Consider the following 14178-nt stretch of genomic DNA (forward strand, 5'->3'; position numbering starts at 1 on the left):
ATATATGGAACAATAGCGATATATATATATATGTGTGTGTGTGTGTGTGTGTGTGTGTGTGTTCGTGCATGTGCGCGTGCGTGCGTACGTACGTGCATTATGGATGCACAATCAACAGTGTTCTGCTTTTAAAGGCTTCATTCTTTTCAGGATCAATTTGTTGTATCTGTTGACAATCCCACCTCGGCAACCATTTTGATAAGAGTTATTTTCTCTCATAACTGAGCCTTTTGTAATATATTGTTATAGGATGCAGATGCTTCATGTGCAGAATAGCGTTATAACATTTTCCTTCCATTTTACGTAACGAACCAGCAACCAAATTTGACCTTCACATACCTGAAAATTTTCTCATTTTAAAAGCAGTCCCTACGAAAGAATGTATCAATAAAATGCAAGTTTTATGTATGTAACAATCGGGCTCGCAGACTTCCGATCGAATTTTAAAACGTCGAAAACTTGAAATTGAATAAATTATGCATTTTTTCACAATTGCTGATAGCCATTTCCGCACATCACTTTTTGATACCGCATGTTGTTTGCTATACACGGGTTCACGATTTATGCATCACTACGCATTGTCACCTATAGCGCCACAGCATTTGCAACTTTTGTCCTACGTCCAAAATTCATGACCGGTGAAGATCCGGGTTAGAACTGGTCTTCAGTAACCCATGCTTGTCGTAAGAGGCGACTAACGGGATCGGGGGGTCAGGCTGGCTGACTTGGTTGACACATGTCATCGGTTCCCAGTTGTGTAGGTCGATGTTCATGCTGTTGATCACTGGATTGTCTGGTCCAGATTCGACTATTTACAGACCGCCGCCATATAGCTGTAATATTGCTGAGTGCGGCTTAAAACTAATCTCACTCACTCACTCCAAAATTGACGACATGTGGCTTTTGGCTTGATTTCTTGTAATGACAAATAGAAAGCGATATATATTGCCATTTAGGTGGATCCAACAAATGAGTTCACGCCTGAGTGGATGGAACCCGCCGTTGACGTCAACGGAAAATTCCCCAACGTGACGGTTATGGAGTCGGTTCCGTTTGGTTCCTTGGTGGCCAATTTCACCGCCGAGGACGGAGATGATGGGAAAGACGGAAGGATCGTCTACGAGATACTGTCAATTACCTCGAGTAGGTTTGCTAGGGCCGTTTTGGAAAATATAACATGAATTGACAATCAGACTGATATGCAAGTAATAGTGAGTGAGTGAGTATGGTTTGACGCCGCTTTTAGCAGCTTCACGACCTAAGGAGTAGGGAGGGACTCCAGAAGTAGGCGGTCCACTTTGTGTCCATACAGGGAGTCGAAGTCGGCTCGTGGTCTTGACAAGCCGATGCTTGAACCACTGGGCTACTCCACAATACCCGCCTTTCCACACCTACTCCGACTATGCTCCTGTAGGTATTTAGATAATTAATATAGCACACTGGTTTGTTATCATGTATCTTTTGGTAATTTCTAAAGTTAATTTCTGGTGTCACACCCTGGAATGATGTTAAGAGCGGCGCAAACCAATACTGGCTCAATCGTTTTTTTGTTGACTGCCAGAAGTGGGGTCAAGCCGTAAGTCACTAAAAGATATTTGACGCCTTGGTTCAGCTGTTCAAAAACAGCACTAGGTTCCGAGGTTGAACGGTGTTTTAGACCGTAAGCCGTAGTGAACAAACAGTATCAGTGTCTTTCCCGTGTTGAAACACTACTCCAGCGTTATCATTTTTAGAAAGGAGATGACACCACAACTGGCTTCGCTTATAGCAAACATGTAATGAAAGATAGCGTAATGTTCCACAGAGCAGACACTGTTCCATCGGGATGCACTGTGATGTCTGTGAAGGTTGTGGCCAATCATGAGGTTGGTGTGGATATCCTCAAACTGGATTGTTCACCCAAGAGTTGGACGTCAGTGCAGTGTATGAAACAACACACAACCATTTCCCCACCTTTTGATGTGCGATTTAAAAAAAGTATTTTAGATATTACCGTTTCTTTCACATACACGTTGCTGCGAATAGCTGCAAAATTGCTGATGCGCCGCCATGCAATATTCACTCACTCGCATACATTCAAAATAGATACCCTGGGCCTAGATTTTCGAAGCTCTCTTAGCGCTAAGATAGTCGTAAATTAATGTTAATGTATGGCACTTACGACTATCTTCCTTTACAGCGCTTGTGTTTGGATGACTGTGTTTTCTTGTTACTACAAGGTAATGGCATTCAAGAGCCGGGTGTGTTGACGATGCGGGAAAGTGACGGCGTCGGTGGGTTGTACACGTCGTCAAAGTTGGATGCAGATAGCGTGTCCTACTACGAGGTTGCCGTCGCTGCTTCTGATACTGGTGACACTCCTCGTTCCACCACCGCCACGGTCACCATCAATATTGAGTCAAATGACCCAGGTAAGTCTACCGTTTTGTAGAAAAGTCAGTAAGTTTTACCCAGCTTCAGCAATAATTATTCGAGCAATATCACGGCGAGGGACACCACAAATAGGCTTCGCACATTGTACCCATGTGGGGAATCGAATCCGGGTCTTCGGCGTGACGAGCGTACGCTTTAACCACTAGACTACCCCACCGCCCCGACGGCGTTGGTTAGTATAGTTGATGTGGGGTCACTGTGGTAGAGTAATGGTTCAAGCGTTCGCTCGTCACGCCCATGGCCCGGGTTCGATTCCCCACATGGGTACAAGCCCATTTCTGGTATCCCCCTGCCGTGATGTTGCTGGAATATTGCTAGAAGCGGTGTAAAACCATACTCACTCACTATAGTGGATGTGGCGACTATCCATTTATTTGAAGGCTGCCGTAATGATAGGGTTGAGTAGTGTTGGTCGCAGAGCAAACAAACCAGTCAAGTTATGAAATGATTAACGCAGAGTTGGATCCGGTTCCTAGGAAGTTTGTTTGAAATATCGTATGATGGCGGCCTGTCTGGGCCAGTGGTTGATAGCATGACCATTTAGGATACGACTACAGTCATCAACCACGTCAACCATCCTGACCGACCGATCCCGTTAAAGGCCCCTAACAACAAGCACCTGCTGTAGAGCTTCCAGCAGGAAATGTTGGTGGTAGTATCAATGAATGAGCATGGGTTTTAGCTGCTTTGAAAAAAACTCCAGCAGTATCGCGGGAGGGACACCTGAAATGGGCTTCACACATTGCACACATTGCCCCCATGTGCGGAATCGAACCCGGCTTGACGATCGAACCACTAAGCTGCCCGTCGCGCTAAAAGTAGTAAAGAAGAGTGGTAATAACAGATGGTTATAGTGAGAGCAAGAGATCAGTATTTGCTGTTCCAGTGGTCACAAGTCAGCCTGGCGTGGACATGGAGACGTGGATCTTGAGGGGGTCTCTCATGGTGATGAGCGTAGCTGTGCTGACAGGGTTTGCCATGTATGCGAAGAATGCACTGGGGTGAGTATAAAGCTTCCCTGAGTATAGAGCCTCCCTGTGGTGAGTATAGAGCCGTCCTGTGGTGAGTATAGAGCTTCCCTGAGCAGAGTATAGAGCCTTCCTGTGGTGAGTATAGAGCTTCCCTGTGGTGAGTATAGAGCCTTCCTGTGGTGAGTATAGAGCTTCCCTGAGCTGAGTATAGAGCCTCCCTTTCGTGAGTATAGAGCCTTCCTGTGGTGAGTATATAGCCTTCCTGTGGTGAGTATAGAGCCTCCCTGTAGCCAGTATAGAGCCTCCCTGTATTGAGTATAGAGCCTCCCTGTTGTGAGTATAGATCCTCCCTGTGGTGATTACAGAGCCTTCCTGTGGTGAGTATAGAGCCTCCCTGTAGCCAGTATAGAGCCTCCCTGTATTGAGTATAGAGCCTCCCTGTTGTGAGTATAGATCCTCCCTGTGGTGATTACAGAGCCTTCCTGTGGTGAGTATAGAGCCTCCCTGTGGTGAGTATAGAGCTTTCACTTTGGTGAGTATAGAGCCTTCAAGTGGTGAGTATAGAACCTCCCTGTGGTGAGTATAGAACCTACCTGTGGTGAGTATAGAGCTTTCCTGTACCGAGTATAGAGCCTTCCTGTGGTGAGTATAGAGCCTTCCTGTGGTGAGTATTGAGCCTCCCTGTAGTGAGTATAGAGCCTTCCTGTACCGAGTATAGAGCCTTCCTGTGGTGAGTATTGAGCCTCCCTGTAGTGAGTATAGAGCCTCCCTGTGGTGAGTATTGAGCCTCCCTGTAGTGAGTATAGAGCCTCCCTGCGGTGAGTATAGAGCCTTCCTGTGGTGAGTATTGAGCCTCCCTGTAGTGAGTATAGAGCCTTCCTGTAGTGAGTATAGAGCCTTCCTGTGGTGAGCCTTCCTGTAGCGAGTATAGAGCCTTCCTGTGGTGAGTATTGAGCCTCCCTGTAGGGAGAAATATAATTTCTTTCGTTTGAGGAACGAATAAGATTGAAATTATTTTCTCCTTGCGTAGGAAAGTACTACTTGTTGATGTAAGAATGTCCGCTAGATGGCTCTGTTATGGGTTTATAAGGAAAGGCGGGAGTTCGAAGTGCATTCTCAGTTGCGGTGCGCTCGAGTCTAGTATTAACCTATCAGTTATAACATGGATCAAAACAAACCTATCTCTGACAAGCTAGACGAGATTTGGTTGAAGTTGGACCAATCTAAAGCAGAAATTGCTAAGTCTGTGGAAAATAGATTGGAGAGTTTTCGTGGCGAATTTCTAAAGACGTCTAAAGAACTCACGAAGTTGAAGGCTGCTAAGGACATAGTTTGGAAAAAAGAAGGTAATAAAATTCAACATAGTTTCAATTCTGAGACTTTGGATAGCTTGGAGCAGATTAAGTTTGCTCTTGAATACAATAAGTTGGATTACGCCTCAGATCTGGTAGATACAGAAGTACTACGTATTCAGCAGCGTAATAAACTGATAAGGATTGCCGACACTTCTGATGGTGGATGGGAAACTGTGAAAAATTATGTTTCCCGAGATCTTGCATCTGACTCAGACGACGACAAGCGAATTTCAAGGGCTGAGAGTAAAGCTGTTCGGAAATTCAAGGCAAGGAATGCGCGTTTCACACGGAGTCCCTACAGCAGGCCTCGAGGTGGTCGTGCAGCTTCTGCTACTGTTACTTCTGCTGAATCTGTACCTAGCGTCAATCAGCCCTTTCGGAGGAGTTCTTCCAGCGGGGCATGTTTCTCGTGTGGAAGCTTTGAACACTGGCGACGTCATTGTCCCTTTACAAGCGGACAGCAGCAATCATCCACAGCGGGACGCACTTCAGGGAGTGGAGGACAATACTAGTGAGCACACCAAAGTTAAGTATGGTGTTTTTGATGAAGTAGGTCAGATCGCGCTGACTCATGATTATTTTGAATACGAGCAGGGCCATGCCGAAATCATAGTGAAGAATAGATTAAAGGACAGTGTACAATTTTGGAGAAATATAGGTTGCTCCAACTTTGTGCTTGACATTCTAGAAAATGGTTACAAGATTCCCTTTTATTCTACTCCACCTGATATGGATTTAAACAACAATAAGTCAGCAATAATGCATAAAGATTTTGTAGCGGGGGCTATAGCTGATTTGGTACGAAAAGGTTTGGTTGTTGAATGCTCTCAAAAAACCTACAGTCGTAAACCCCCTCTCTGTTTCCGTTCAGTCTTCAGGTAAAAAGAGATTGATCCTGGATCTCTCGGTGGTGAATACACATATATGGAAGGAATCGGTCAAATATGAAGACTGGAGGACAGCTTTGTTATATATACAGAAAAATGATTGGATTGTTAAATTCGATATTCATTCTGCCTACCATCATTTAGATATACTTGAAGATCATACTCAGTTTTTTGGGATTTGCATGGAAGGAAGGCACGGTTAGAAAGTTTTATAAGTTTCTTGTACTACCTTTTGGGTTGTCCTCAGCACCATATGTATTTACAAAGGTAATTCGGCAGTTAGTAAAGCATTGGAGGAGTAAGGGTTATAACATCGTTACCTTCTTAGATGATGGCCTCCTTGCCTGTGACTCTAAATACAATACCGCAGATGTTGCGAATATTGTAAAGCAGGATATCATTTCTTCGGGCTTCGTGCCTAAGGTAGAAAAATCACTGTGGGAGCCGTGCCAATGTTTAGAATGGTTGGGGCTTATCATTGATACACGTTTAATGGCTTTGTCTATACCACAGAGGAAAGTGGACAAACTTATGCAGTGTGTTGAAGGATTGTTGTCGGTTAACGGGACTGTACCAGTTAGAAAAGTTGCTTCTGTAGTGGGGCAGATAATAAGCATGAGTATTGTGCTCGGATCTGTTGCTCAGCTTATGACGAGGTCGTTGTCCATGCAAACTGTTGATATTGTATCATGGAATGACAGTGTACTTCTCTCTGAACTAAGCATCCAACAGCTTCAGTTTTGGTTAAGCAACATAAACAACTATACTGAGAAGTGTTTGATAGAGCAGAATACTGTTACACGGGTTGTATATAGTGATGCAAGTAATGTCGGGTATGGTGGATACTGTGTTCAATTTGGTGACGTTCAGTCACATGGTCAGTGGTCTCCTGATGAGGCTAAAGCGAGCTCTACCTATCGAGAGATAAAGGCTGTGTATATGGTTATGCAGAGTATTGTGTCCAAGTTGAAATCGCAGAGAGTCAAATGGTTTACCGACAACAAGAATGTTGACATTATTGTATCCAAAGGATCTATGAAGAAGCATTTGCAGAACATTGCTTTGAAGATATTCCACTTGTGTATTGAATGCCAGATTCACTTAGAAATGCAGTGGTTACCTCGCTCTGAGAACGAGAGAGCTGATTACCTCAGTAAAATCATAGACACAGACGATTGGGGTATAGCTGACTATGTTTTTCAACACCTTAGTTCCATGTGGGGCCCATATGAGGTAGACCTGTTTGCTTCATATTATAACAACAAAGTCGCCAGGTTTTATTCAAGGTTTTGGAATCCGGGTTCACGAGGAGTCGATGCATTTACTATGAGCTGGACGGAAGGAAATAACTGGATAGTACCGCCAGTGTATTTAGTGGCCAGGGTGTTAAAACATTTGGCTAGAGGCCACTGTAAAGCCACATTGATAGTACCTCAATGGTATTCTGCAAACTTTTGGCCTTTATTGTGTCCCGGGGGTTCGTTCATTTCACAAGTGAAGGACATTGTGTATTTACCCACTTGTAAAGAGGCATATGTGCCGAGTAGACAAGGAAATGGTTTGTTTGGTATGAGCAATTTAAATTTCCAAATGTTGGCGCTTTGTGTTCAATATTGAATTTTGTGTTTACAGATGTATTTTTGCACGTGTTTTCCGAGGAGATAGGGACGCTACCCCCCGAGTGTGAGACAGCTAGCTGGAGATGTGCCGGTTCTTTTGTCTCATGCTAGAGCGTCGTCCACGTGCAAAAAAGTACGAGTATGGATTCCGTGCATGGAAAGAATGGGCGATTACTAACGGTATGCCAACCGTGTTACCGTTAAGTCCCTTGCATAGTGCTGTATATCTTTTATCCGTGATACAAAGATCAGAATCTTATTCGCCGGTGCAAAATGCCTTTTATAGCATTAGGCACTTTCATAATATTATTGGGCTATCGTCTCCTACTGATAATGCCCTAGTTGTTAATGTACTAGAAGCAGCCAAGCGAAAATTATCGAAACCCGTGAAGAAGAAGGAGCCTATCACGTTAGAATTGCTTGAAAAGATGTTTGATGATAAAATGCGTGAGCCTAGTGTATATAATTTGAGAACTGTATCTATGTGTCTTCTTGCTTTTGCTGGTTTCTTACGTTCCTCTGAATTACTGAATGTGAAATATGACGATCTCATCTTCTATGATGCTTATATGACAGTTTTCATCGAGAGTTCAAAACAGATGTGTATCGGGATGGAGCCTGGCTGGTTATTGGTAGAACCAATACAAAAATGTGTCCTGTAAAGTGCTTGGAAAGGTATTTGGAAATATCTTCATTTTGCAAAAACGCTGACTCTGATTCCTTTGTGTTTAGGAATATGTGCAAAACAAAAGAAAGTTATTGTTTTAGATCAGATAACAAATCAATGTCATATACTCGGCTACGAGAAGTGTTTATTGAGGCCTTTAAACCATATGTGCCTGACATTAAATGCTATGGTTTGCACAGTTTGAGATCAGGTGGGGCGAGTGTTGCTGCAAATCGGGGAATTCCTGATAGGCTTTTCAAACGGCATGGACGGTGGAGGAGCGAAGGGGCTAAAGATGGCTATGTAAAGGACAGTGTAGAAAACAGATTGAAAGTGTCTCTTTCTTTGGGTCTTTAAGCCCCCGTTCTTTTGGTCTCAAGAGTGCACCGCACATGACATACCATATAACTGTTGTGTTGTTTGTAGTACTGAGTGGAGAGTAGGAGAAATATAATTTCTTTCGTTTGAGGAACGAATAAGATTGAAATTATTTTCTCCTTGCGTAGGAAAGTACTACTTGTTGATGTAAGAATGTCCGCTAGATGGCTCTGTTATGGGTTTATAAGGAAAGGCGGGAGTTCGAAGTGCATTCTCAGTTGCGGTGCGCTCGAGTCTAGTATTAACCTGTGGTCGGTTTATGGTATGTTTTTTATCATCTGAATGAAATGTGTTCATTTGTGTTCAGTGATTTTGCTTTCACTGTTTGATGTTGTGTACAGGCATATTGTACGTGTCAACGAGCCATGTTAATACGTGTGAGAATGTGTATATTGTATGTGCTGACGAGCCATGATAATACGTGTGAGTACTGGCATATTGTATGTGCTGACGAGCCATGATAATACGTGTGAGAATATGTATATTGTATGTGCTGACGAGCCATGATAATACGTGTGAGTATTGGCATATTGTGCGTGCTGACGAGCCATGATAATACGTGTGAGTATTGGCATATTGTGCGTGCTGACGAGCCATGATAATACGTGTGAGTATTGGCATATTGTGCGTGCTGTCGAGCCGTGATAATACGTGTGAGTATTGGCATATTGTGCGTGCTGACGAGCCATGATAATACGTGTGAGTATTGGCATATTGTGAGCGCTGACGAGATAAAACGTCGAGCATTTGTATAAGGTGTGAGCTGATAATACGTGATCCTGTTTGTATATCACACGAATGACAGTGTCATAAGTTGTATATATTACAATGATCATTATGATATGTTGATTGAGTTTGTATGATGTAGAGTTAATGTTGATGGCAATGATGATGATGATGATGATGATGATGGAGTTTAGTGGAAATAAACAAGAGTGCACCGCACATGACATACCATATAACTGTTGTGTTGTTTGTAGTACTGAGTGGAGAGTAGGAGAGCCCAGGAATCCAAAGATTGATGTGTTCACATCTCTTCCTTTCTTGGCTTTGAAATGAACTCTGGAGGCAAGTGAAGCGCTTACTCTAGCGGACTAGAAGTAGTCAGCAGTTATATTTCGGCTGGACCCAAAGAATGGACGGCACAGATTCAGCGTCATCTGTTTTTCCCAATTCAACATGAACGGTTCGACCCTCTTTCCCAAGATATGGAATTCCTCTGAGGGGGTAGCTGTTGTTAGAATCTACTATCCAGAAAATCTTAAGTCTATACTTGTCTGGTTTTGCTGGCATGTACTGGATGGAGGAACATTGATCACGGAACGGTACAAGCTGCTTGTCAACAGTGAGGTTTTCACCCGGAATATAATGATTTCTCAGAGTATTTTCAAAATCATCCCACACATCTCTGATTAGGGCCAATTTGTCTTTTGCACGTCTGAAACTTCTTGCTTCCTTGTCATCAAACTCAATGTACTCATCAGAGACTTGAATCTGTTTGAGATATGGTACCCCTCACAGTAGGAACTCCATACTTTTTATCCCATAAAACATTGGTGTCTACCATGTTTTGTTTCAGATGTCCACATGTCAGTAGAATTCCTATGAGTGCGAAAATTTGTGCCCTTTCTGTATCTTTTCATTATGCATCGTCTGTTCCCTAAACTGTAATTACATTCTTTCCTTTGATGTTAGTAAATTTCACAATGGTGTCCAACAGTTTTTCTGTAAGATATTTTGTGAACATGTCTTCTTCACGGATAACGTTGTCACCATTTGTTACTCTTTATATTACGTAGAGTAGTACGACAAGAGGAGGAGTTTTCAACTATCTTTGCCTGTCTTTTCCAAGAACAAATACTTGGTCTTCTGATTGAGACGAATGCATTGAATCATCATCAGATGTTTCTGTAGATTCAGAATCTGGAATCACCGGAAGAGTCTAAAGGAACAAAATCACTATCGGATGAACTGTCGTCAGAAAGGTAAATATCACTTTCCTCTACGTTACTTTTACCTTAACACACACACACACACACACCCTCCCTTCCCCCCTCATTGTGACTTGCTCATTGCGAAGTGCTACTGACGCAATTACATCATCTGGTTCTTTGAAAAACAACATACACGTGGGAGGCCCAGGGTATACCTCTTTCTTATATTTAAAGCAAACAATTTGTTAGATGATTCTGAAACTTTTGACATCTACTGCCATTAGTTTTGATGAATGAACGATTTTCACCTTTTAGAGGAATACATGAAGCTACATTAACATGCTTCTAACATTGAAGTGTTTGTATACATGAAGGTACACCTAGACAGGCCTCCAAGACCCAGGGTATGCGGTAGAGGGTTAATGGGTACAAATGTTACAGTCACAATATGGTTCAAATATTAAGTCATGACTTCAATTTTTAAAACAAAAATTCTAGTTACAATTTGTGTTTCTTCCTTGAACTTTTATACTAAAAGATATTTTGAGCGCTTCTGTTGTGCTTAATCTTACAGGGGAAAGAAGACGCGTGAAGGTTCGGGTTATAATTGATCTTCAGTGAGTTGGGTTGAGTTGGGCTTTAGGTCACATCGGCATTATTCCAGCCATATAGTGACGAGAACAAGTCTGCATTAATAAAATAAAAACATATATTCATTACATTGTCATTTATAGACAGAAAAGGCAGAGCACTAAATCTAAAGGCAGGCAATTTGATAGTCACATTACAAAGTTACAATTTATGATACAGATCAACTTCCCTCAGGTAGTTCACTATCAGATGAGCACTCTGTGCGGGAGAACAGATCTTTTAGATTTGTTGCATCATAATGTGAGTCCCTTGCAGACGATATAAGTCCACACAATCAAGCAGAATATGCTTGATGGTGCAAAAACCTCATCGCCAAGAGACACTTTACGGGGGTCCATCCCCATATATAGCAGATAGTCATGTGTAAAACCGATTGTAGCCAATACGACATCGTCGTAAAATTACCCTCATCACGTCTTGATTGACAACCCAAGTAGGTATAATCTTTAATTGTTGGCTTCTGAAGTTAATACAGTATATTTCCCTACTTGAGTGTCAACCTCTTTTGTGTGAGTCCCGAGTATAGCTTTTGATAATGGGTTTGAAATCACTGTACGGGATCAGGATCAGTGGAGATGGGGGCTTGTCAAGAGCTGCTTTAGCACAGCATCGGCTTTGTGATACCTGCTATGCCAACGTGACCCGGCAACCAGCAGAGGACGATGTCACATTGGCCAGTAGAAAGGTCGTTGTAAAGTTCTAAAATGTCCAGAATGATTGGATGACTTGAAGTAACATTTTCAAGTGCTTGAAGGCAGGATAATGAATCTGTGAAAACGATGAAGTTTTTGGAATGATTCTGCTGTTTAATGTAGGTCAGAGCTGAAAAGATAGCTTTGGCCTCGGCAGTGAAAATGGAACTGTTGTCAGGGAAGCCTAGAGGAGACAGTTCTCTTAGATCAATGACTGTAGCACTGGCGACAGCTATCCTTGGAACCGTCTGTGAAAATGGATCTATGGGTGTCATACTTGGAACGTAACTAGTTGTATTCGTGCTGGAACACCAAAGGATTTGTTTTCAGACTTTTTGAGTTTTGGTGAGGAGACCAAGGTCGACCTGTGGTTTCACCATCTGCCAGGGTGTGAGTGAAGACAGAGTCGGTAAGGTGCTATCCTATTGAGATCAATTTAAGCTGCAGATATGTGTGGTTGAATTCTGATTCCAAGTGGTGGAACCAGGCTTGGCAGTTTGGGAAACAGGTTTTCATAGAGAAGGTTGAAAACATAATATGCTGGATTGGACTGATGTGAACGTAATTTAGTGATATATTGCAGTGAAAGTTTAATGCGGCGTTGTTCAAGGGAAGGTTCGTTAGCCTCTGCATATAGATTGTCTACCTGAGAGGTCCTAAAAGCTCCCAGGCAGAGCCTCATGCCTTGGTGGTGGATAGAATCTATTTTTTCTAAATTGCTTTTGCCAGCTCCACCATAAACAATGGAGCCATAGTCTAGTTTAGAGCGAACCAAAGATCTGTACAAGAAGAGGAGGGGTAGTCTGATCCCCTCCACACTCTGTATTTGAAACGACTTTTAGTCCAGAGCCTTCAAGCACTTTGTTTTCAAATATTTTATGTGTTGTAAGAATGTCAGGTGACGGTCGAATATGAGTCCCAGGAATTTGGCCTCTTCTACTACCATGATGAGAGTACCATCTAAAGACAGGTCTGGATCCTTGTGTTGTTTGTATTTACGCCAAAAGTGAATACAATTTGTTTTGTATTTTGAAAACTTAAAGGCATTTTCATTGGCCCATTTTTGGATTTTGTTAAGACAGAATTATAGCTACCTTTCTATTGCGTGCATGTTCTTACCACGACATGAAATATTAAAATCGTCCACGAAAAGGGACCCATCAACACAACTGTTCAAGACTTTGAGTGAGAGGCTGTTAAGGTTGATGCTAAAAGAGGTGACAGACAGGATGCTGCCTTGAGGGACACTGATCCTGGTGGAAATAATCAGATAATGTGGAACCTACCCGTACTTGAGAGTGTCTATTTGTTTAAAAACTGAGATATAGACTGAGGGTAATCTGACCCCTCAATCCAAACTCATGTAAATCCATTAAGATACAATGTTGCCACGTTGTATCGTATGCTGTCTAATCTAAATAAAAAGATAGATACAGTATGCTGTTTGTTTTACAATGGACTTTTTATAAAAGATTCCAAACGCACCAGATGGTCAATGGTACTTCTGTTCTTTCGGAAACCACATTGGAGGTCACTAAGGAGGTAATTGGTCTCCAAGTACCAGATTAATCGATTGTTGGTTTTACAAACACAGCTAGTTAGTGATATGGGACAGTAGTTTGAGGGATCAGTATGATCCCGGCCAGGTTTTGGTATAGGGATGATAATGGCATTGTGCCAGGAAGGAGGAAAGGCTATAGGAGGCACTCCTATCCTGGTGAGGCAGGGCATCCTCCATAGCCCTGTTGCACTTAGCACCAACTTACAAACTGTTGCTGTCACACGCTGACTCTGGACATAGGGTTTACACTATGTTCACTCATCTTCTTCTCTCTCCTCAACTGTCCGCCTATAATATCTTCAGAACTTGTATGATCGACTCCCAAAGCCCTGTATAATCATGGGCGACTTGAACGGCCATAACCCTCTATGGGGTAGTACTGATACAAATATAAAGGAAAAGTCCTTGAAGATTTTCTCTCCAATAATGATCATAAATCTTCAACGATGGCTCAACGCCACACTTATCTCCATCCAGCCACCTGGAACATACTCTGTACTTGATCTATCACTTATGGATTCTAATCTCTTAAACGAGTTTGAATGGTCGGTCCACGATGACCTTTGGCCAAGAGTGACCACTTCCCAACTATTCTTACTCCTAACAATCAGGCCGGATGAACCACCTTCAACAAGATGGAATTTTACACTAAGGCCAATTGCCCATTATTTAAACTCTCTGGTCTGAAAAACTTATGCCGGACAACTTCAGAAAATGTTCCGATTCAATGGAACTAGTTTCTGTTATGTTACATACTATCGGAGACGAAACCATTTCTAAGTCCTCACACAAACCCGCACATATGCAAACCATGGTTAGATACAAACTGCAAACAAGCCATGAGAAATAGGAAGAAGGCAGACAAATACTTCCGACAACACCCTACTATGCATAACCTGAATGCACCTGAAATCAGTCAATTTTAACTATCTCATGGCAGCATCCCTTTTTAGCATCAAAATTAACAGCCTCATGAACGTCTTGAACAGTTGTGTTGATGTGTCGCTTTCGATTTCAATATTTCATGCCA

The 14178-nt window shown here is 42.5% G+C and overlaps 1 protein-coding gene across 1 annotated transcript in view; it reads left to right on the forward strand.

Annotated features, from left to right (window-relative positions):
- Positions 1–3438, forward strand: part of LOC124273623 (protocadherin Fat 4-like) — a 43655-nt gene extending 40217 nt beyond the window's left edge. Inside the window, exons 39-41 of the mRNA XM_046708904.1 lie at positions 957–1143; positions 2220–2411; positions 3320–3438. Of these exons, the coding sequence (XP_046564860.1) occupies positions 957–1143; positions 2220–2411; positions 3320–3438 (498 nt within the window). The remainder of the gene's footprint in view (positions 1–956; positions 1144–2219; positions 2412–3319) is intronic.
- The last annotated feature ends 10740 nt before the right edge of the window (positions 3439–14178 follow it).

The sequence above is a fragment of the Haliotis rubra genome, unplaced genomic scaffold (genome assembly GCF_003918875.1).
Source record: "Haliotis rubra isolate DU_JTF1 unplaced genomic scaffold, ASM391887v1 Scf1035, whole genome shotgun sequence".
NCBI lineage: Eukaryota > Metazoa > Mollusca > Gastropoda > Lepetellida > Haliotidae > Haliotis > Haliotis rubra.